This window comes from Liolophura sinensis, chromosome 7, assembly GCF_032854445.1.
Source record: "Liolophura sinensis isolate JHLJ2023 chromosome 7, CUHK_Ljap_v2, whole genome shotgun sequence".
Classification (NCBI taxonomy): Eukaryota; Metazoa; Mollusca; class Polyplacophora; order Chitonida; family Chitonidae; genus Liolophura; species Liolophura sinensis.
Window position 1 is genome coordinate 27,471,819 of NC_088301.1, and position 25,679 is coordinate 27,497,497.

A 25,679-nucleotide genomic window follows, 5' to 3' on the forward strand; every position below is an offset into this window, starting at 1 on the left:
ATAATTGATAGAAGTTTTGACCCTCGAAATTTAACAAAAGATAGGTTTAAATAAGGAGCAAGATCAAAAAATGATAAAATTGTAACTCAAGTTAAATAAGCATTTGTGATGTGTTGAGGGTGTATAAAAGAGTACAAGAAAAAGTAGGGCAATCTGTGGGCAATGGACACAGACAACCTTTGTGAAGACCTGTCATTTAGATGGAAGATATCTTTATTGTGGATAACAGAAGCACACCATCCTGTCCCACACATGACCAGTGGGCGCAGTTGAGTTTGATTTTTTACGATCTAAGGTGAGAAAGGAGATGCATGTATACTGTAGCTAAATCACACTTGAAGCACTCGTCAAAGACAAGGATTTAGGTGAAAAGGGCTGATCTGTTATTACCCTTAAACTGATACCCCCTCAAAAAAAAAAGGCTGTGGAGAATGGAATGGACCTGTAGCAGTTTGTATGAAGTTCAATCTAGGAACAGTGTGGATGGCCCAAGACTTCTGAAATGTGTCAATAAAAACTTTACACAGTGGGAAGGGAACCATGACAGCTTACACGAAGTTTAATTTGGGTAAAAAGAATTGAGCTGTCTCAATTACAGTGTCATAATTATATAACAAATATGCTGATTTCACAATTAAAAAAAAACAGATAAACCTGCTGTTTTTCTACCAGCAATGAGGGGCAGTGTGTGCTTATGTATTCAGCTGTATGTCTTTGTGTATACACTCGAATGATAAATCAGTTACTATAACTGTTTCTTATACTAGATGTCATCAACAAGAAATTGAAACCTACAAATGCAAAATTATTTAACCTAGCAATTTTTATTTCCGTTTTTTTTCTTTTTCAGAACATGGAAATTCAAAGATATCTGTTATGCTGCATCATTGCCTATGTTTGATATTGAAGTTATGTCAAATGTAAGTATGCTGATAATTGTTTGAAATTTACTCGTGCAGAAATATTGACAAAGTTCGGCTTAAAACTGACGTACTGTAAATAAAATTTGATGTATTTTTCAATGTTGGGAACTGTTAATATCCATAAATATGAAAGATTCAATGTCTTGCTGGCCTAAATTTGAAATCTATGTCTGTATCATGGTGATAATTAAATTTTTAAATAAGTCAGTTTTATCTGTGTCATTAATTTAGACTAGATACTTGTGAAGTAAGTGGGGGCAAAATGCAATGGATCCTTCCTCTAAAATTCACTTTAGCTGGAGGCAGGACGTACTCTCGTTAATTCAAAGGGTCCCCTCTCAGTGACACTGCCCTGAGATACATTAAAAACTTAGACCTAAAGCCAGTGCTTGCCAAATAAAATAGTTGAGCTGAATTAATTTGCCATTTATTTTATCTGTCCCTGTATTTATAATGTATGTCTCCTAGCTATTTGCATAATTTAGCTGTGCCTGTGTCCTATGTGTGGGGAGTTACAGCTAGTTGATTTACAATGCCTGATTAAGAGGAAGAGTCATATGTAGACAGAATATCAAAGTTAATGGTTAGATAAATAACAGCTTTATATACTGTAACATTTGTGATATTTTGTATATTACTAGGTTCAGCTCAAGGCTGTAAACTTCACTTCTGAATAGTTTCCTCTCACATGAACGCCAGTTACCTGACATATACAACACATTGTTTTATGTTAATGGGCCACCGTTTAAATGGCAAATTAATGACAACCCTCTGTGTCTCCATTCCCCCATATTATGTCACACTTTATGTACAGTGTCTCACTTTCTGTGAATTATGTCACACTTTCTTCAGATATGTCACACTTTGTCTTGTGTGCAATGCTCAACTTTCTGTTAAATATGTCACACTCGGTCATGTGTGCAATGTTCAGCTGTCTGTCTGATAAATATGTCACACTTTGTCATGTGTGCAATGTCCATCTGTCTGTTAAATATGTCACACTCGGTCATGTGTGCAATGTTCAACTGTCTGTCTGATAAATATGTTACACTTTGTCATGTGTGCAATGTCCAACTGTCTGTTTGTTAAATGTATCACACTTTGTCAGGTGTGCATTGTCCAGCTGTCTGTTAAATATGTCACACTTTGTCATGTGTGCAATGTCCAAACTGTCTGTCGGTTAAATATGTCACACATTCTACTCGAACAGCAATGATGTATTTCGCAAGCATTGTGAATAAAAGTAGAAAAGTAGAACTTGAAAATAACTTGCTTTTTTGAAGTTTGATTGTTTCACAGCTGACTTCAGTTACTGAATTGTTGTTGCCAGATAATAGACAGAATGATTCCTTGTACCATCATCACCCCGTTGGATTGCTTCTGGGAAGGGGCGAAGGTCTTAGGGCCAGAGGCCCCAGCCGTGTTACCAGCATTTGGGTGAGTTCTTTCAATCCTTGTCTATGACAATTGACTTTGTGTCTTACATGTAAATGTTATACAAGGGAAGTAAAAATAATATTCTAATTTGAATTTTGTTGCATGCTCATATACCTGTAAAACCATGCATAGATAAAATCTGCGGGACAGAGATAAAATTATTTTTACCGGCCGACTGTTTGGTGACTGAAACTGCCATGTAATTATCATTGTAACTTTTTTTTAAATATTGAGGGTAGCTAGAAAATTTGCCAGTCTTGCCATGCACCAAATTAAGAATTGTTTTCGGCTTTGAAAATATTGTCTTGCTTGGCAATGTCAGAGCTCAGGAGTAAGGTACTATGTTTAAAGTGATAAGATTTCAGAAATATGTCCTCACCATTCCCTTTTCAGCCTTTGGTATGTTAGAATTGGGTTAAAAATGTAGCTTGTGGTTAAATGTAGGAATTTGTGACTCTTGTTAGCTGTTTACAGGTTAACCGAAAGAGAAACCCCACTTTGTTGTAATCAAAGGGGAGCCTAAGTGTTAATGACAAGAAAAGGTTGCTAGGCTTATGGTGTACTACTAGCCAGGTGGAATTTAATGTGGAGGGGGAGGAGGAGGGATGGGAGATGAGAAATGGTTGAGGGTAGGGGTGAAGGGAGTAAGAGTGTGGGTGGATTGATGAGAGATCCAATGAAATTACGTATACAAGCTGATTACCCTAGGGTTTTTTTCTTACACTGGGATCATGTTATATGGCTGCCATACTTGCTTATGTTATATGGTTGCTATGGTTTATGTTATATGGCTGGCATGGTTTATGTTATGTGGTTGCCATGGTTTATGTTATATGGTTGCCATGGTTTATGTTGTCAGTGATGCGACCATCTAATCTGTGTGAGACTTTTAATTGAATTTTTTAACAAAAATGAGAAAATACATGCCTATATTTGTATATTGTTAGCCAGTTTTCCTTGCTCTACCAAACTTTTAGATTTTCCACCATATGTATTCAGTATCAAGTCATGATCAGGTTTAAATATGTCATCAGTAATGAAGCCTGATGGCAGTTCTATCCCAGAATGCTTAAGACATCATCAGGACCAGAGTAATGCACCTTAGTTTGGGTGCCGCCCAAGTTCCCTTCACGGCTGACAGGCTTCTTAGCAACTAGGGCTTTCAGCGACCAGACTGTCGAATGGAACTCTCCTTTGCCCACTAGGGGTGAAGGTAAAAATGCTCTAGTAAACAAATGAGGCTTGTCAGTTGGTGCATAATTATCAACCCCTACCTCTGTACACCCAGCGGTATCAACTAATGACTGAAACAGGGTAGACCTAAAAACTTTTTTTGTTTTTTCCAATTTTCTGGTCTTTCTGTCTTCTCTGTAATGCATGTTTTTTATCACCCAGCATGACTTATGTTCCTGCCATCAACATTTGTATTTGCTGTTGTAATAGTTTCAGACTTCAGTATATAATGTTATTAACTTCTCTAAAATACTGCATTATTTTGTCTCTTCCGCTTATACTGTATATTCCTATAAACTTGATGTATACTTCTGATGTACTTTACGTGCGGTACATGTATTAAACCTATCATTTTGCCTAGAGCCCAGTCTAAAAAAAAAAAAAAAAAAAAAATGGCTTCTGTGCGATCCATAAAGTGTTGACTTGGTTCTAATAAGATGAATTTTAATCTGAAAATGATGATCACTTTTCTACAAATCACTTAAACGTATGCAAAAGTATCACAGTTTCATGAAGATATATTGTAGATATGAAATAATAGGCTGTGACTTCAGTGAGTTTTGTCAACAGTTTAGCCTGTAAATTAGTTTACCAGATTTAGGTCATGTGACCAGGTCAAGGGAGAGGATTTGGTGGCTGGGGATTTTAAGCCAATCACACGGCTACAGATTCAAAAGTCAGGTTCTGCTCTCTCTGAAAGTTGTAGGGTTGAGTTGCTGAATCAGCTTGAAAGTTCTCTTTTTTCTGCAAAGTTTTGAGTGGAGTGGGGACTCAAGAGGCAAGCTGGGTGTGAGAGAGGCTAGTTTGTAAAGAGGAGCAGGGGTCTACAGGCACTGGTACACCTGTTACACAGAGGCACTTGCCCATTTATCCACAGGGTGGAATAACTCTTAAGTTTAGGTCATGTGTACTCTCCACCCCAACCCTCCTTAAGGCCACCACCCCCTCTTAAAACCACCACCACACCCCCACCCCCTTGTCTTACAAATTTACTGTCAGGGGGATTTCTATTCAGGTCATATGAATTCATGCCAAGCAAAATGACTGCTCTGGATTTGAGAATGTGATGGAAACACATAGTGTTCAGGGAGGGAGAATGTGATAGTAGGCCAGTAAAAGTTTGATTTTGACGATAAGGCCTATTCAGTGTCTATCTGGCTCCTCATCTGCTGTAATCTTACTCCTGAGTGGAGGAGGCACTACCAGCAGTCTGACCTCCCATACAGAGGTCAAGGTAGTCAGCCACTGCACACCTCCTCTCACTATCTCCCCAGTATCTTCTGAATATCTTATTCCCAGTTTTATGGCCTGTTTCCATGAAGAAGTGATGGTTGTTTTTTTTTTTTTTTTTCAACAGCAAAGGTATAAACTCATAAAACCTGGGTGGTACATGTAAATCTCTGTACTCCTCCCAGCAGTTCCAGGGAACAGGGGTGGGAGCTAAATTTTCGTGCTCAAGATTTTAAGGCTGTAGTAAACAAATAAGGAAGAGGTAAATTTTAATTAAAAAAAAAAATGGTATCATTTGCTTTTAATAGGTTAAAAATGGCATGTTACGTGTAATATTGTTTTGTTTTTTTTTAGTTTAAGAGGATGCGAAATTTGGCGAAAACAAGTTTAAGATATTATCTGATTATGGCTGGTAGAAAGATGGCATCATATCAGATATCTATGACTTTCAGTGCTTCCCGAAGTTTTCCCCAACCTATTCTAAGTTGTAGGTCTTCACATGTGGATCACAGTCCAGAGCTTTTATTTGACACTTGTGTTTTTTGTCTCTCTTAAAGCCCAGTCTGCTTTTGTAGTTTGTTGTATAAACATCACCTCTTAAGATGTCCAGACTGTTGAGGTCCTCTTCACAGAGACAAAGTCAGAAAAAACGGAGTGTAAATATTATACCTTCTCACAGAATGAAACGCTTGTTTGATGAGAATATAATAGGTTCTAAGGTTGAATCTGTCCGTTTTTGTTTTGCGTTCATTATTTGCTTTCTCATCTTTTCGTTTTTTTTATCTCTTTGAGGAAAGGGGGATGGGGAGGTGTGGTGGGAAGGTTATTGAGATGTGGGATGGAAATCATTGACAGGGATTGTGTTTATTCTCTTTAAACGCATTGAAGACTTTCTACTTCTTCCCACCTCACTGTCACCTCTGATGACTGAAAAAAAAAAAAGAGACACAGATTTAAATGCAGGACGGGGAAAAACTAGTTCGCCAGTTCTCGACTGCTGTGAGAAAGTTCACACGGTGTGATCAGTGAATGGCATGTGTTAAGCCAGTGATGTTTAACCCCACAATATTACCTGTCTGTCATTCACAGACACCCCTCACCTGCGTGTTAACTTTGCCTTTTGCTGAAGAAGCTGAGAAGTTGACAACCAAAATGTTGTTTAAAAAAAAAAAAAAGAGAAGCCCTCTGAATCGCGGCGAAACAATAACAAGGTTGAGTAGAGCTATGATAGGTCCAGTGTTTCGTTTTACCTTGATAATTATTTTTTTTTCAGAATTCCTTGGTTCTTAGATAAATAAATTCACTTTTGACATAAATTAGATAAATGTAAACAAAGCTCCCTTTGATTTTAACGTGTTGTTGATGTTCTGAAATAATTGATATTTTCCTTTACAGATTTTCCAGTTTGAAATGGACCAATTTGAATCCACAGAAGATTTTGAAGACTATGAAAAATTGGTTCTCTTTTGAACTAGATTCAATAGGGGAAATTTTCGAAAAGGTGAAGCATGATGTTGTAGTTGTAAGATGTATTGAAGTAAAAGACTTAAAATTGAAATAAAAAAAAAAATTACTATAATGTTGAATTTGTGTGGAAGTGTATTATAACTGCATATACATGTATAGCTGTGACTAAAACTGTTCTGTTTGTATACAGTATTTGAATTGACATTTCAGATGTTCAAATGGCACAAAATAGTGTTAAAATTTGTTGTATCAGGTTTTTGTAACAATCCTCTTATGTCAATGTTTCAGGCTGGTATTACAACTGGTTACCAGGAGAAACCTTGTCTCAACCCTGCTGATCCAGAGTGCCCTGACACAGCACCCAACAAGAAATCAGGAAATGTAAGCAATACTTCTGTCATCTTTCTTAATACACCTATCCCGTGTATCTGTCCCATTTTAGCGTGTGATTCATTTATAACACCATCGCAGTTTTGTGTCCCTCAAATTTTTCACCTGACGTTCCTTGCGCAGAACAGCACACACTTTCAGAAGTTTTGGTGAAGAAAACCTGCAAATTTTTCGCCTTCTTTTGCTTTGACACTTGGGTATGACAATATAACATTCTTCAATGAAAGGCATGATCAACATCAGGCTGTGTCTCTTCCCATATTACCCAGAATTATGTCCCCAGGCTATCAAACTTCATACACATAAACCAGATCAGCACTGTAGTGAGGGAGAGGTGAAATGCATTTGTCTTAATAGTGGGCCTAACAGCTTATATTCATAATGCAGGCAATAATGGAATGTGCAGTCGCTGTGAGTTCAAGTCCAGCTCATGCTGGCTTCCTCTCCGGCTGTACGTGGGAAGGTCTGCAACAACCTGCGGATGGTCATGGGCTTCCCCCGGGCTCTGCCCGGTTTTCTCCCACTATAATGCTGGCTGCCGTCGTATAAGTGAAATATTCTTGAGTGTGGCATAAAACACCAATCAAATAAATAAATAAAATAATTGAATGAGAAAGTGAAATAATTGAATGGGGAAAGAAGCATCTTCACAAGCCCTTGATTGTCTTGAGTAGATTTGAAGGGTTTGGGGGGGGGGGGGGGGGGGGGCAGTGGATCCAAGAAAATGTACAGTGTATTATTTAAGCAGGAATCTTGTATAATTGTTCCACCATGAGGTGTAGGATTAAGAAGCAGTTTCAAATCAAGCAGCTAAATTTTGGACAAAGGAACTATTGTGGTCTTGGTTGGTTGACCAACTTTAAAATACGACTAAGAGCTAGGTTGGTTCCATCTCATACTGATAAGTGTATACTTGCATGGCACCTGTATGTGCAACTCTATGACATTCCAAAGAGTGACATAGAGGTATGAGACTTTGTATTAGTGAAAATAGGTTTACTGTTTCCATATATATACATGTATGTAAAGGTGCACAGGGTGGGTGGGGGGTGGGAATTGATTTATAGATGTAGTGGATGGATAAGTCAACTCTTCAGGTAAGTTTGACTGCATTTACCTGGGTGTCACAGAAAGCCGTAAGATCAAAGGCTTAACTTGAAAGGCTATTCATCTTGAGTTAATCAACAGGTAAAAAGGTAATTTAGGACTGGAATTAAACCCTGGTGAGACCACCTGTGGTGTGTACAATCTGCTTAGGATTAATTAAATAATGTTCCAATACGACAGCTGATTAACTTTTTTGATCGAATGTTGGTTTGGAAGTTTGAAGTGGCAATTTTGTGGAGATGTTACAAGAAGCAATTTGATGGCAGCTGAATATTTTTACCAATCAAGCCAATTAAGCTGTATGACACAGATAATCAAGTCAATGTTACCTTTGTTATCTTTTTACAGATAAACTAAATTGATTAAATTGAATTTTGAGACAATCAAGGGAAGCAGTTAACTCACTTTAAATGTAGACAAGAAACGTTCGTTCTGCTTGATACAATTTTATATGGCGTGCAGTTTTATATAGTGTATATTTTACCTTGCCTAGTTTGTGGTTGCATTCATTTGGTGCTTAGAACAGAAATAGCGATTCATTGTGTGTAAGAGCTGATCAAGTATTCTGTATTTTGAAATGAGTTTAAAAAAAAAGTAATTGATTATGTAGATATTTTTGAAGAACACATGCAAGACAATGGTCTTTTTAGATTGAGGCCAGAACTTATCTAAAAGACTTGATTCTTCTTTTGATTATGTTGAGGGTAAAATTCAGGCAAGAGACATTATATTGAGGGATAGCTAGAAGACAGACTGGGCTCTCTGGTTACAAGCTGCTCTCTGGTGGGGCTAGCAGGGACAATACTTCACCCGTGACCTTGCAAATAAACCCTTGTATCCCCTCTGTTGCCAGAAGGACTTCTCTCAAGCCTAGGGGTGAATAGATTGGTGTGTAGAGAAGTCCCCTGCCAAGGGACAGGGTTTTCACACATTCATGTCCATGTCAGGGTTGGGGCTGTTTATATTATGTGGGCTTCCTCTGTGCTTATTTACCCTGCTCTTACCTCTACAGGTAAGCAGCCAGGGGGAGGAGTTGTGAGGGGGGGAGGAGTTGTTGGGCGCTAGGTAGAGTGGAGCATGGAGTTGGGTGGAATCTCCCTGTGAAGGAGTAAAGTGTAGTGTTTTAAAGGGGTACATTAGCGCCTCCAACCATTCAGCAGCAAATGGCAAGATATTAATTTTACACAGATTAATCTTAAGTGCTGTCAAAACATGCTTAAATATACACGCTTAAAGCGTATTATTTCAGAATGGAGTTGCATGTACATATATTTCGGGCATTGACTGGGTCACACTTGCCTAATAAAGGTACATGTACCAAAGGCCTGCTGCATGTACCTTTTTCACCTTTTATTACATATTATTGAGGCTGGGTGTCATTTTAAAAGTATGAATGCAGGAGTACACATGAGGAAATAAGTGGCCCGTGATTACATAAATAACATTTCTTTGACTGAATGTGACAATTGGTTTCGTAATTCTGAAAGCCACAATGCAAGCTTTGCGGTAGATATAATGTATGTATGTATTCTTGATGTTGATTTAAATGAGTACCAAACAAATACGGGTAGTTTGAAGAAAAGAAACAAAAAAAAAAGAAAAGTAGATTTATGAGAACGTAATTAAGGTGAGAACTGTGTGTTCATTAATGACGTGTTAAAAATGGCCAGGTGAGCAGGGAGCCGGTTTAACGAGCTTTCTATGGAAATGAGGTCAGTGGTTGATAGATTCAGGTGAATCTCTTGTGCTAGGAGGCTCCAGCATCAGCCAGCTCTCTTTGATGATGGACCCCACTAGCTCCTTATCTGTTCTGACAGATGTAAATTACAAAGCTGCCAGTGACAGTGATTTACGCGTCCAAGTACCTTCAAATCCCCATGTGGTTGACATTGCCATGTAATATGTATTTTCTAAAGTTGGTTTTGCTAGTATATGTGTATATGGTATTCTGACATGGTGTTTCAACTATGGCTCAGCGACTACCCAAGCTGACTGTTTTTTTACCTTATCAGTAGAAAGTTAAACTTTTAATGTCTTTAGAAATACCTAATGTTTGCCTTGTGTGGGATTAACCGGTGATGTGTGTGATATTTATTAAGATCACCTCTGAGCTTGATGGACAGCAGGTCAGAGATTGGAACATATAAGTACATAGTAAAAACACATTTTTTTGTGAGAGTCATTTAAATTATTATTTATGAGCTTCAAGTGAAAGGATGATTATTATTTGTGGAATTTTTCAAAGTTTATTCAGACTTCATAAAAATATAATTATTATAATAATATGATTAATAATAATTCCATAATGAATACCAAATCACTTTTTGGCCATCGTGCAAAGGAGTGAGGGTGGGGTGAGGATAATAGATGGATGGGCTGATGTTTTCAGTGATGAAAAGCTTCGGCATCTTATTTGGTACTGTAATGACCTAAGACTGTTGGATTTATTTATTTATTTGATTGGTATCTGATTGATTGATTTGACGCCGTACTCAAGAATATTTCACTTATACGACGGCGGCCAGCATTATGGTGGGTGGAAACCGGGCACAGCCCACGAGGGAAACCCACAACCATCCGCAGGTTGCTGGAAGACCTTTCCACGTACGGCCGGAGAGGAAGCCAGCATGAGCTGGACTTGAACTCACAGCAACCACATTGATGAGAGACTCTGAGGTCATTACGCTGTGCTAGCGAAGACTGTTGGAGTATTGCTACGTTTTGAAATGGTATTATTTTTTTGGTTTAATCATTACCATTCTTGTATTTGTTAATTTTTGCTATTTTTTTTTTTTATTTACTTAATTTTTTTTTTTAATTTTTTTTTTTGTCTTTTGTTGGTTAATTCTGAAGGAGATCTTCTGGTCACTCTGGGCTGATCATCTGTGCTACAAGTTGTAGCCATATTGATTTAATTGTAAAAACTGACTTGTTTTCATAACTTGCCAGATACAAGGGTCAGTGCATTATGCGCTAAAGCCTATTGGAATAATAACTGCTGTGAAATTGCATAACTTTTTACTGAGGCTGACCTAACCTTTTCAAGAAAAAAAATCAATATATATTGGGTTATTTTTGAGGCTAGCAAGGTTCAGCCAAGCTTAAACTTTTTACGTCTTTGGATTGCTAAACTTGTGCAGTGGTAAATGCCTTGGATGCTGTTGGTTTGTGGCCTGAGATTTGATAAACTGCAGAACTGCAGGGTTGGCACACAGGGCTTTTGAGGTCTGGCTTTTGTGAAAAATTTTCGACTTTTTTTTTAGAGGCTGGAGGGGGTGGGAGGGCCACCACATACTTATAGCAGTAGCGGCTGTATTGTGGTATGGAGAGGCCCCATGACCTGCAGGAGAGCCAGTGAGAGGCCAAAGCACCCCCCACCCCTCCTTCCCCCTTCCCCAGCCTGTTCCTCACCCTGGCTTCTCTCATGGCTGTGCCAAGCAGACTTACACATGGGAAATCGTTCAGGAACCTTCCCTGCTTCACTTACTGTGGGAGCCTGGAAGATCCCTTGGTGTTCTATAGGTCATACCCCAGGGTAATGAGAGACTGCAAACAGAGGCCTGACAGCCGGTAAACCTGCTAAAAACCACAAGTCTCCCCCCTAACACATTTCTCTGTCTTAGCTGTACCTTCATATCCAACTTGCCCAAATATCAGTCTCTGTACTCTTTGCATTTTTTTTTACAGTATTTAACAGCAGAGCATTGTTTAATTTCAATTCCCATGTAAGCTGTGTTTTCTCCTAATACCTTATCAGAACAGGAGTTGTGGGTTACTTGTGGGTTACTTGTGGGTGAATTCGGTGGTTTACAGCACTACTTCTCCTATCCCCTCCACCAATCTTCTTCCACCTCCATCCCCTCAATAGTTTTTGCCGCAAAAACACAGCTCAGTGTTGTTTTTTACTTTGAGCCAGAACTGGTGTTTACCCTAATTTGTCAGAATAAAATTTAGGTATAGCATATCCCTGAAAAAACTTGCCAGCGTTGTTTTAGATGTAACCATATACAGGCCAGTCTTGAAAGGGCAGTGTGGTTTCCAACATACCCTGTTTTTCTTCAATCATTTAGCATATGAAAGAGCCACTTTCACTGCAAATTAATGCACATTTTTAATTTGATTTTGGAGACAAAACTACGTTGGTTGGATTGGCCTATTTCTGGTCTTCAGAAAATTATAATTTTATCAGTCTACAAAGAGTGATGTCTTCAGAATATGCTTGAATGAGAACCTTTCAAACGTGCCAAAAGTTTGAAGAATTACATTAAGCATATTGACCAACATTATGATAGAGCTGTGAGGACTTTGTAAATGGTTATCTCCCTTTGTGATCAGTCTTCTTTTGTTGTTACTTAAGGTGCAGAAGTGAAAGGAAAATAAACAGAAATTAAGATCATGTTTTAGGGAAATCTAATTGTATTGGAATCATATAGGTTGGGTTATTTTAGGAATACAGTTAATTTCTGTGTTTACTTTGAGTAGTTTGAAGCTGTCTCACAAAAAATCTTTACTCTTTTAACTTTCACTCATTATTACCATAATAGTGTGAAATCCAAAATTATGCTGACACCCAATATTCATGTCTCTGCTTTGGTGTTTCAGCCTCCAAACATTGGAGAGCAGCTAACCAATGGCTGTCAAGGATTTGCCACCAAGTACATGAACTGGCCAGAAGAACTAATTGTTGCTGGTGTTCGCAAGAGCAGGAATGGCCAGATTATCAAGTAAGATTTGCATTTCTCTTTTTAATCAAAGTTGGCCTCGAAAAGAGAATTTAGAGATGCTCTCTGTGTTCGTGAAACTTTCTTGCCAATGGTTGGTGGTTTCTTCCATATGAATGAGTGGAAAATGTGGCATTGAGTGTAAGTAAGTAAGTAAATAAATAAGTAAATTTAGTGAAATAATCTTTGTCAGTTTATCCGTAATTGTTTATGTAGGCCTAACTAGCTTGTCCACTAGTCCCTTTATGAAATTTGTGTCAAGATGGGACTATTTTTCCTACATGTTTGCTTTCATGACCATGTTGACCTCACACCATATAACTGGTTTAATCTGGTAATCTTGCATAAACTGTGGTGGGGCTGTTGGAGAACAACTGTAAGACATTTCTGCGGTTACCAAGTGGTGTTTTGACGGAGAGAAAATCAGACAGAATGTAAACCAAAGTGGTTTAGTTGCAAGGTGAACTTTGCTACCTCTCTAACCAGTAAAAAAAAAACAAAAAAACTCAAAGAGCATTTAGGGCTGGTGGATAGAAATTGCTTAGTACTTGTTAATTTAGCCAGATATGACAACATGCCAGTAATTAACTTTCTGTTACTGGCCAAAAACTTGAAGTTCTTGTAAACCAAGGCCTTTTTTTTTTTTTTTTTTTTGCTCCTCAAAAGAGTTGGACGGCTCCGCTCTCATTTGATCAGGCATAATATAAACATCTGTGCGTAGAAACCCTCTTGTCTGGAAGTGGCACAAAGCCAATCTCTGGTGTAGAGACTTCATCCAAAAACTGAATCAAAACACTGAATGTCTGGATGCTGAAGGTGAAAGGCCATAAAAGTGAAAAATCTTTGCTTTGGGCTACTTAGAAATGTCAAAATATCAATACGTTTTCGGAGGCTTTTCTCAAATGGTGTTTCTGTGTGTATTTACATTTCTGGTCTCTGTGTGTGGTCCATTTACTGGCTGCTGCCCAATCTGCCTGTCTGCAGGACTCGACATTCCTTGGGTGCATCCGCAGGCCAGCTTACCATACCATATACTCCATACTACCTACACACCAGACTTCTAATCAGGCACCACTGAAATAACATTAGGAAATACTTAACTGGGCTCTGGTATGGACCAGTGGACCAATCACTTCATTGCATCGGACATATTTCTTTTTTTTTTTTTTAATCAATACCAGTAAAAATTGTGGGGTTATTACTTTGAAAAATCTGATCTATTGGATAAATTTAAAGTTTAATAAAATTAAAATAAATAATTGGGAACCAAATGATCTCTCTGCTAGTTCAAAACCATCGCATGTTGATAATTTTAAATGAAATCTATCAAGTCTTGTTAATGTATACTTGTGCCATCTTCCAGAACCCTAGCCAAATGAATATTCATATTTACTCAAAAATGACAGTTTTCATTCCATTTCCTGTGTAAGTAGCTAATACCTTATAGTAGTTATTGCACATGTACAACAACTTTCATTGAGTCCTGTGCAATAACCATCTTTTAGCCATGTGCAATAATCATCTTTTAGCCATGTGCAATAACCTTCTTTTAGCCATGTGCAATAACCTTCTTTTAGCCATGTGCAATAACCTTCTTTTAGCCATGTGCAATAACCTTCTTTTAGCCACGTGCAATAACCTTCTTTTAGCCATGTGCAATTTATTTACATATGCCTAAGAACTTTCTGTATGACATAGAGAACAGAAGTTTTATTTCAAAGCAAATGATTTCTAGGTTCTTTTACCAGCAGTGGAGACTTGAGAATACATTATGACCTTGTGTTTCTGAAAGATATGGCAGACTCTAAAGTGTGTTGTTAGTTTAGCAAAACTTGATATTCTTTCATTTTCCAATTCCGCCGTTTTAGGGCTCATTTACTTTTAAAATTGGTTGACTTTGCCTGGGCTGATGATGTAATGGAGTTTTTGCCTCGTTAGCTTCGGCTGACCTATCTAGAGAAGATTTAGTTGATGTTTTGGGTTTCTCTAGCCTGGAGGCCAAAGCAGGGAAGGACCAGCGAATCATTTCTTTTAGACTAATGTCAAATCCTCATAAGAACCAAACTCAAGCTTAGAAATTCTTTCTTCACTTTTGGATCCTGGCACGAGTTGTAATGATATTTAAATTTGTATAATCGGATACTTGTTTGTTCTATGAGCAAAGCCACTGAAGGCTGTGTTACATCCTAAACTGATTGTGTGGTGTATTTCTATGTGTGAAAGCTTTGACTTTTTGGCCAGGAAAGAAGAATAGCAGAAATTTTAATAGCTGCAATGATATCAGAATATATACAGAATGTCCATGCATTTTGAAAAAAAAAATCCATTAAAGGAGGTTTATTTAGACACAACAATATGTGGAGATTTCTAAGTCTTTTGTAAAAGCTACATGATTATTTTAGGTATGCAAGTAACAAAGGTCATCAAATTCATTTCTTGTCATGATGATAGATCACCTGTAATTAGTAAGAAAGGTGTGTTAGCAAAGGAAAAAAAAACAACAAAGTGGAATGAGTGCCCTAGTTAGGATTTGAACCGCTGTACCCTGCATTTATTAAGATTCTTTATTGACCGGTTAATGGTGTTCATGTACGTATTGGTTTTGGAGAATCGTCATGGATACTTCATAAAGCAAAAGTGATCATGTTTGCAAATAATGAGTTTGACACCGTTTCATTGGCTGGTGTTTTTTGCTCACAACAAATTCAAGCCAAGGCAAAGATCAATCCCCAGTTGCATTTCTAAGACTTGTACTGTTAAATTTGACATGCTTTAAAAAATATGTATGTCTTCTGTCAGGGCTGAGGCATTACAGTCAGTGGTTCTGTTGATGGGGGAGAAGGATTTCTTTGAGTATTATCAAGAAGATTACAAAGTCCACAATTTGGACTGGACGCAGAACTCAGCCAAAGAAATCTTGCAGACCTGGCAACGAAAATTCACAGAGGTAAGTTTTTTTTTTTTTTTTTTTTTAAATTCTTTTTCATAAATGTAATTTTTTTTTAAATAATTCAAATTCTTTCTTACTCTTGCTCTTCTAAGAAAATCAAAAAATTTGTTAATTTGACCGTAAAATTAACCCTACCACAGCACGTTAAAGTGAAATATACATTGCACGATTCTTTCTCCACTCAGAAAATCAACCAGGTGACAAATATAACCTCCAGCGATCAAGTTCGTGCATTTTCAACGATGTCACTGGTGGATTTACTTGGGGAGTTTTCGAGCGTTAGCGTGGTCAGAGTTGCACTGGGATACGTTCTAATGGTATGTGTACAAATTTACCTATGTATTTAAATTTTGATTCAAAATTTTCGATTTTACTCCGTTTATTCAATTTAATTGAATATGAGACTGTTCTGTTTGTGATGTACGTGTAATTGGAAATGTTGTCCTCTATATGCAACCAGTATGATTCAGACAAAAGGATTTATAATGGATAATTTTAATATTAATTTGTTATTCATTCATCTCCTATAATTATGATTTATTCATGAACCTTACAAAATAAATAATATTAATGGTATGGAATAATATGTGCTGTCTTATGTCTATGTACATGTTCTCTACATGAATATGTGTTGTTTTCTTCTTCAGGTGGTTTACGCATGTGTTAGTTTGTTGCGATGGAATGATGCCGTCAACTCTCAGAGTACCGTGGGTATTTTGGGCGTCCTCTTGGTAGCACTGTCTGTGGCCGCAGGACTGGGCATGTGCTCTGCCCTGGGAATTTCCTTCAACGCTTCAACCACACAGGTGAGTTAAGTAATGTTACCTTCGAACCATTCGTCTCTTTGATGTCAGAATCAGGACAGGTGAAAGTCATTTTGTGATTTAGTCCAACAACAGGAAAGTTCAATTGGAGCATTTTTTTGTCCTCTAATTGTTGTACACATTGTTAGATATTGAATGAAACTTACAACTCCTGATGACACAGTAGAGAAATAACAGCTCGAATATGTTATGATGAAAGGAGGTATGTAATTGTACGTTTCATTTTCACAATTGAACCCTGGTTTGTGTTCAACTATCATCTGTGGGCTTCAAATGGTTATTGAGCTTCTTTCTCCTTAAACAGCCTTGCTGTTTTATAAATACAATGAGAGCCACTATATTTTACTTGTTTTCCATTCTGTCAGAGCATCTGTGTCAGAATAGAAGTCAGATATTGTGAGATGTTTAGTCTTTTTTCCTGTGATGCCATTATGCTGTAAAACAAAAACAAAAAAAAAAGATGTGATTTACTTTATCTTCGGATAAATCATTGGATAAAACATTCAAGGTGTTTCAGTTCATCACTTCTTTTCGTCAGGTAACTGTTACGTCCTTGTAGACAAAACAGTAATAAGGGCATAAATTCACTGAGACAGAGGTGCAGTTTTTACAGCTGTTTGAAAGCTTTCTTATCAAGGCTGAATTTGACCACAGGCCCTGTGTTGGCGTTTTGAATGGGTTTAATTTGGTTGATAGACAACCATGAATTATTCCTCATATTAACACGTAATGATATTCACTTTAAAAAAAAAAAAAAAATTAAGTGCGTCGAGGAGATTGTGGAATACATCAGTTGTCGTTGTCAAGTTAGAGGTGTGTCATGGCCTGGTAACAGCTCTGTCTGTCTTACGTAGTTAATTAGCTGGAGGGGAAAGACCACCCACAGATCAGTTATTTAACTATCTTTAATGTCTCTGCAAGTGGGCTTTATCTTAGCAGACAGGCTTTTTTAGAGGCAGTCCTCATTAGCATATTATCCCCTACCTTCATTTTCTCGGCCTCTTCCTGTTATAGCTGTGTTAATCCAGTGGCCTCATTCCATCTCATTATTTTGATAAGTTTGGCAAATGTGCAGTGATATATTTTAGATGGCTGAGGTGTGCTATCCTGTGACCATACGCAATAAAACAAATTCATTATAACCATGTGAAAAGCTAGTTTATCAAAAAACTGACCAACCAGCCAACTGATTGACGGACCAACAGAACAGCCAACATATTAATCAGTCAGTCAGTCGAGCGATTAAGGTAAAAATCATTGAGATGCTTGGAACAGTTGGGACATGGGATGCACTTGTTGCTAGAAGGTGCAGAAGGTAAAATTCCATACTTGTATGCAAGTGGGAAAACAAAAGCGAACATCTAAACTGACAAAAAAAATGAAGTTTAACTATAAAGTAAAAAAAAAAGAATTATTTTCCTGGAATTATGTAGATTTTCAACTGGACTCTACTATATAGTTTATAACTGTAGAATGTAAGTGTTTGTCAAATGACAACATGGGACAGACAATGCATTGGAAGAAATGTTTAGAATTTCAGGCTGTTGGGGTAGATGTTGGCAGATATTTCAGTCCATGTTCTATCTACTACCATACCCCCAGGCTGATTATGACTGTCTTGTAATTGAGGTGGCTCCTTTACTGTGGATCTTCTGTTTTAATTGCCCCTAGGGTGTTGGCAGTAGACATTGTGTGTGTGTGTGTGTGTGACTAGAAAGCTGCTGGCTGTACAGTGTGATGTGCTATTAATGAAGGCGAGCCAAGGCTAAGTGCTATGAGTGAGAAGCCAGCTCTGCTATGGTTTTCTCCTTGACTTCTTAGGTGGTCTGACTCTGTACTCTCTAGTATACCTCCGGTCTCGAGCTTTTAGCCTCTAGATGAATGCTGGCTCAACGTACGCTTTCTGCAATCTAAATTACGCAAAAAATACAGGCAAAGAGAGGAAATGGCGTAAACAAATTTCTGGGCCCGTTTCTGGCTGCAGATAAGCCCAGTTCACCAAATGATTGTAAGTGAAAATGAGAAAAACTGCTAAAATGTGACTTGCTTTTATACACTTTTACTATAATACTGTGTCTTTTTCTGACGTGTCATTTTTTTAGTTTTTTTTTTATGTGTTTGTGTATGTATACTTATATGTATGAACAGTGTCTAGACTGGAAATGAATTCTGAGCGGATGTACTAATTTTGTGTGTTCACTCTAATACTGCATGAACGGGTGAAACAAAATGATTAAGGAATTGTTTAAAAGTATATGAAAGATGAAGTCATACTAGTCAACTATTTTAGCAATGTTAGCCATGTCATAGTACATCATAAATAGAGTTTTTGTCCAGACAGATGGGCTGCTCTTTCATACACTTATGCAAGGAGCAGATAGGAATTTTTGAGAGATCATTTATTTTTAAGTTGGCCATATGCGAAAGCAGTGATAGAAAAAAAAAAGGGTAGTTTTAGGAAATGAATTGCTTGCCTGTCTAAAATTGTCCAAAAAAAAAAAAAAAAATGCAATTGGACAGTGGAGATCATGCATAGGCTTTGATTCAGCCAGACTGCTTTCTGACTATGCAAATTAAGGCAAGTTCCCCTGCCCTCTATACTTAAGCCCCTCTTCTGTGGCTTAGGGTTTGCGGTCTTAGCTCAAGCCGTCAAAGGACCCTGCTAACCAGGAAACAAAGTGGGCACACTTTGAAGGGGGCGATGCCTGTGTGTGGTGCCTGGTCTGTATGTGTGGTGTGTTAAGACTGTGTGGTGTGTTAAGACTGCGTTCTCTCACTCTATCACTATGTAAGTCAGATGGCCAGTTTACACAAATCAGACTCAGTAAGCTGATGTACTCTATATTCATTAGATTACTTATTCTAATTACTGGTAAGCATTTACATAATATGTAGAAATCGTGGTCATCAATTCAGTTATTAATAATTTCTTAATTACAATGTGATAATTAATCTATTCCCACTTTGAGTATGTCTGACAGCGTGACTGAAGGGATATTTGAAACTTTATTTGAATTCAGATGATACCCAGTTTGATGACTTTGATCAGGAGTTTTTTTTTTTTGTCATTTTTTTTTTTTTTTGATAGCCAATCAGACTTTTTAATGCAAATCTGCTTTAACAGCTTCATGAGTTAGTACATGAATGCTAAGCAAAATTACTTATAAATTAGAGGGTATATATTTCATATGTTTTGTCAAACCATTTTGTCCATCAAAGTTGAATTAATTCTGTGGGGTGGGGGAACTAATTGCCATATTTATATGTAAACCAGGTAAAGTGAGTACTGGTACTGCACATCAAATGTGAACCCTGTATCTTAGAAGTATGTTCTATATATCCCCGTCTTTGATTGTCTGGGTTTAATTGAATCAGGTCAAATGTGAACATGTAGATTTGGCTATGTTTTCCACATTACATAAGAGAGCAACAGAAGGTAAAACTTGTCAGGTGTTTTTTTTTATTAGCTGCTGTGATAAGTGATAAATACTAATACAGCGTGTGCGGGTAAAGGTGAACCATGGTACATAGATCTATAGTTATGGTATCATCCATTATTGAGCGATAGGCTCAGCTGGTTATATGAAAGCTATAAGAACACTTCATCGTGACGGCTGGCAGTGTACAGTTGGCGCAGTGAAATAGCCAAATGAGTAATGAGCAGTTTTTGTGGAGGGTTTGTAAAGCTTTGCTACCTAGTGAACGAGACACACTTTTCTTTGATCTTTTCAAAGTTTTTGAATGACAAATGTAATCAATCAAATTCAAATGTTAGTTTTATCAGACTTCTTTTTAAACTTTTTTTCTTTTATGTCTAACTGTTGCTTAGACTTGTACGTGGCTTATTGATATATTGTTTTATGCATGAACCTTTGGAAAAATGGATTTTGAATTGCCAAAGATTCATGAAATAAAATGATTCAAAAAGTTTAGAATTACACTTGTACATGTATTTGGCACAGTGTTTTTCACCGGTGGCCAGTGTAATAATCAGTCATCAGTTGTGATTTCAGAATTTATTATGACCTGAATTTTTACAGTTGAACCTTAACTGTTTTAAATGTATTAAAATGAGATATTTTCATGAGGTAGAAATATGAAATATTCTTTTCAGAAAAAAAAAATGGATAGGTATTTTGTAAAGATGTATAACACACTGAGAAGATGTTAATAGTAAGAATGAAACTCTAAGTTGACCTATTCAGAAATTCAGAGAACTTAAGAAACCTGAAAAAGAATCAAGTGACCAGGTATGTAAGTTCTGGGGCTTTAGGGTTGACAGCCATTATGGCCATATAGTGTGCTGGAAGTCTGAGTCATTTTGTTGGCCATTTGCCGTGTGATTTGGCCTGTGATCTGCTGTCAGCTCATCTGGTGGGTTTTGTGGTAAACAGCTGCTGAGTGCTGGACTGTGTTTAGTTGTACCAGTTGATACTCACAGATAGCACTGCCTGGGTGGCCCAACTGATCCTATCTGTAGCTCTAATTACCTCCCTTCTGTCATACTCCACAGCCAAAAACAGCAAACTAAATCTCTGCCATGCCAACCTCCAAATCAGGGAATCCCACAGCTACTACACATATCATCTCTGCTGACATGACATGACCGTGATTAAATCACAGAAATAATGAATGAGTTGAGCATTATAAGGCGCTTGAATTAGTTTTTGATACTTGGTTTTTGATGAGTTATGTTGGCACGTGTGTTTATGAAGGGAGGTAACAATATTTTTAGCTCACCTGTACAAAGTGCATGCATAACTAATGTCATACCATAATCGTTGCCGTCCAAAAAAATTGAAAGCAGTGTTAAGGTAAATGTTAGTGATGCTGTATGTATTGAACGAAGTTTTTGCGTACATGTAGATTGTTCCATCCTTGTGGCTCTGCATGTGTATTAATTTCGTAAATTACCAAATTCATGACCTCCACATCTGTTTTGTGTATTAGAATCGATTCTTTGGTAAATAGTCGAGTCATTTATGTATTGAGCTGAAGTTTTGCATTTATGTGTCTCCTATAGTGGGCAATCTAAGTTGAAAATTTTCAAGCGACCTTTTGGTCAGTTCAGTAGAGTGTAAAATGGCGGACAGAGATGGCTGTGACAGACTAGTCATAATTGTTGTCAGCTCACCATCACAATTAAGACACTTAAACCATATTCATGCCTCATAACCCCAATCAGAAGCATTCTCTCTGTATTTTATCACATATTTTTGTGAAATGACACTGATGAGCTTCACCCTTAAGAGCACTGATAATGTTGACTGGTGCTACCTATCACTTGGTTGGGAGGTGGGGAGGGGGTTAGGATGTATGGGGAGGGGGGGGATAGAGGTACTTGAGGGTGGAGGTGAAGAAGAAGGACAGAAATGTGGGATCCTCTAGGGCTTTAGCTGTAGGGGCGGTAAACATCCAGGATGAAAGCTTTAATCTTATCCTGTACCACAGGTTCACTGGTATTCACATCTGGTTGCAGTTTGACTGGTATTGGGTATATATGTACACAGAGCTAGTTCAAATGGGGCAGTTTTAGTGATTGCTTCTACAGCCTTTTCTCCCTGGTTATAAAACCTGGGTTAGTGTATACACCCTCCCTGAGACTGGGTAAACCCTACAGGAGATCTGCCCTGTGTCTGCTAGCTGATTATGGTATAGAAAATACAGCCTGGTAATTAAGTAAACAGGGGGAGACTATCCAGGCCTGTGTCTTCAACTCCAGATGCCCCCCAGTGTTACACTCTTTAAACTTTTTTTTTTCCCAAGAAACTCTTGGCTAATAGCATTACATACCACATTCTTATCTGTTTTCAATAAACTTGGTTTAACACCTGTGCCGTGTGCCACTGTGTGTACATCTTATCATCCAGAATTCATTTCAGACATGAAAACAGTATTTGTAAATTTTACCTTTGAGCTTTCTCTTTGTTTGTGATATAAATTATCCTTTGATGATATGTGTGATAGCAGTCAGCCTGTTGTTGTTAGAAGAGATCCAGTAGAGTAAAGCTAGTACATTCTTGTTAAAGCCACTTGGTTCGTACGTTCAGAAATAAGCAAACAGATGCTTTCTTGGATACGGTGTTCATTTCGCTAAATCGTGAAAACAGTAAATCACTTACAATTTCTTGGAATTTTTCACAAACCCACCGCCCTACTGTAGGCTTACTAAGTTGGTGAAACTTTATATGGTTGGAAGAGTATGCTTTGGAGTAAACTCTCCATGCTTTGGCACTACAGTTTGTACCGCAAGCCAGTCAGATGGTGAAAAGTCAATGAAATTTTCTGTGTATTGTTCCTCCATTTTTCTTACCCATCTTTCCTTTTTCTTTGATAATTATTGCCATGTGACAGGTACATGTATCTAGGAAAATATCTTGGAGCCAAGTTTTCTCCCCATGCCCCTAAAATTTCCCTTCTGCCCTCACAAGTATGGAAATTTCCTAAGTGGGGAGCATTATATAATCACTTATAAAATATTTCAGTCATATTGAATAATTCATTCTTTCTTGCTCTTTTCCTACAGATAATTCCTTTCTTGGCACTGGGACTTGGGGTGGATGACATGTTCCTTATCGCTCACACATACTCCGAGAACTTCAGATCCTCCAACATACCACACATGGTAAGAAAAGAACCTCTCTCACATAAATGGTATATGGTACGATTCCAACATGAGAATATAAGCCTGTTTGCTTTTTACAGGACTTCCTATACTTGAATCTACAGCAGGCCAACAATTTTGTTATTTTGACTTAAATACCACTGTTGCTTTGAAAACAAGAGACGATGCGAGTTAGTAGACGCTAAAGCAATGCTGATTATGCTTGTCTGTGGGTATAGGGCAAGTTTAAGGTGAGGAATGCAGTTGGGATAGGGACAGTGGTTTTCATCATGCCGGCCTGTTAGCATGCCTGTCTGGCAGTAGGAGAGACTACAGCATTAGGCTGGGTTGCTGAGGTATCCTGGCAATGCTGGGAGCTGGTGCATGGGAAAACAGGGATAGGGTCAGAGCGCAGAGCTAAGCCAAGTGGGATGGTCACTTAAATGACCAGTGAGTGACTGGCTGAGGGACAAGTTTGTCCATCTGGTTTTGTTGTGGGCATCCTGGGCGGGCCAGGTGGGTGCAGGGTGCCCCTAGAGCATTGCCCCGAGTCATAGGACACTGGGTGCATATCCAGGATATGGTGTCTCCGGGTTGCCAGTATGGGGGGCCTCAGGGTGATCTCTCCACCCCATTCCCAGCACCTCTGTGTTCCCAGGTATGCCTTTGATGAGGGCCCTCCTTGGCAGAAAGCTGGAGCCATTTGGTGTGTTTATACCCTGACTATCTCCGCTGTTTATACCCAGAAAGAGAATGCTGGTGGGCGCTGGGGTGGATGCTTTAGGGATGATGCGGATTGTTTTGGTGGATGGATGCGGGGGAGTGGGGGGGGGGGGTAATTTTTACAGGGATGATAATCACATACAACAGTATGATTCTTCACAGGAAATACTGATTTCAGCAGGCTTACTTTTCACTCCAACTTGAAATGAGAAAAGAAATATGAAATAAATGTTATGGTGTCATCTTTCACGGTATAAAGTGCCTCTCATTCAAGCTGTATGAATGAAGGAAATTCATGGAAATGTTATTGGATTAAGGAAGGTTAATAGTGAAACTTCATTCGTTAATCACCCACAGTTAAGAACTATACAGATGTCCATACTCGAGGGAGGTATATTGAACAGCCACATCACCATATACACACAGTAGACTGTGTGTTCAATCTTGTGGGTCTGGGGCACTCAGCAGTACTGGACTGGAGCCAGATATGTCACACTCTTACATTCCATACAGTTTCTTGATCTGGTAATTTACTCTGCCCCTCTGATGAACACACAAGACGAAATCTCGCCACCAGTTCTCATCAGGAATAGGTTGTAGCATTTTCCAGCCAGGTTTCTTTCTGCATACCGTTTGACGGCTGTTCTAACTCTCTCACTTGCTCTCTCTCTCCCACGAACACTAGGTGGTAATTCATCAGAAGCGTGAAATAATCTTAACACCTGTACACATGTATGTGTAAAAAAACACATAGCCTAAACTTGACTTGTATCGCACTTCTGGATACCTCGTTAAACTATAATAGTGCGATATGGAATGTTGCTCTAATGGTTTCTTGCTCGGCTTACCTTAACCCTTCTAATTATTTTGGGCATAAAAAAAATTTTAAAAATTCACATTTTGTCATACATGTTAATGCATTCGTTATAAAATGTTTTTTTTAGATGAACAGTATTGTAGTGTCAAAAGAGAAAGACAGTTTGACTTTATTGTGTTTGAGATATCTTTTGAACTTCATCGTCTGCTTTTAAAAATTAAGCAAGCAAGCTGCAAATTTTAAAATAAGTTGCTCTATAAGACTGAAAGGAGGTAATGTCACATTATTAGCCGATATAAGGCTCATTTTGTGAAGAATCCAGGCTTTATAAGTTTTATTCTAAGGCAATTCGTTATGGATACCCACTGATCCGTCTTAAGCTCACCTGTTGGCTGATGACAGATTGTTACCCCAGATTAGATTGGTGTCCTCGGTTTTTAGTGAAAATTAGTCATTTGAACCAAAGAAATTTATTTCATGTAATATGGTCCAGAAAGTAGTTATTTGTGATGTGTTTAGAAAGTTTAAAGCAGACATGATGTCACTGGATATAAAATAACATAGGAGTCACAATGTTCATATTAAGTCTAATTCACAAATAGAATTTAATAAGATATAATTTTATTTCAATTTTCCAATTTGGGTCTTTGACATTTCTTTATTTTACCCTGTGAGAAAAAAAGACAGTTTTACCACAACATATGGGGCCATGACTTGTCCAGACACCTCTCTCCTTCACCTCAAAACTTCCAGCCTGCCCACATGGCCCATGCATGTCCGGGCTCTGAGGACCATAGATTTCCTGTTTGCATGATTTTAACAGGCTTTGATGTCAAAGTACCAGAGAGAGAGCCTCTTCAAACTAGCCCTGTCTCTGCTCTTCTCGCCTGGACCACTTCAGGGTCTACCCCCCACCTAGCCAGATTCCAATTACTTACCGATAAATGTTTAAAAGTGTGCCTAGTTTGTGTAGAAGTTTGTGTGGATTGGGTGGAGGGGGTGGGAGGGTGGGGGGGGGGTGGTGGTAGTGGCTCGCAGGGTAATGGCAAATAGGCAGCCTGAACAAGCTGAACGAAGCGCAACGTAATTAAAGGTAGCTTCCAAAGGCTTGAACGACAGAGGCAGTCCTGGCTGCAACGAAGATCACACACAAACACACACACACGCACCCACGAACAAAATAACTGTGTGTGTTCTTGTTTAACTGTAAGATAAATACAGCCACTTCTACCTGGCCAGTTTGCTAGCTGTCT

General features: G+C 38.2%; 1 protein-coding gene across 1 annotated transcript in view; it reads left to right on the plus strand.

Annotated features, from left to right (window-relative positions):
• The window catches only part of LOC135470797 (protein patched homolog 1-like), a 61,289-nt gene that overhangs the window by 23,299 nt on the left and 12,311 nt on the right, over positions 1-25,679 (plus strand). The window contains exons 4-12 of the mRNA XM_064749840.1: positions 851-920; positions 2,254-2,360; positions 6,219-6,324; positions 6,579-6,671; positions 12,390-12,511; positions 15,308-15,455; positions 15,644-15,775; positions 16,106-16,264; positions 22,809-22,907. Coding sequence (XP_064605910.1) covers positions 851-920; positions 2,254-2,360; positions 6,219-6,324; positions 6,579-6,671; positions 12,390-12,511; positions 15,308-15,455; positions 15,644-15,775; positions 16,106-16,264; positions 22,809-22,907 — 1,036 coding nt within the window. The remainder of the gene's footprint in view (positions 1-850; positions 921-2,253; positions 2,361-6,218; positions 6,325-6,578; positions 6,672-12,389; positions 12,512-15,307; positions 15,456-15,643; positions 15,776-16,105; positions 16,265-22,808; positions 22,908-25,679) is intronic.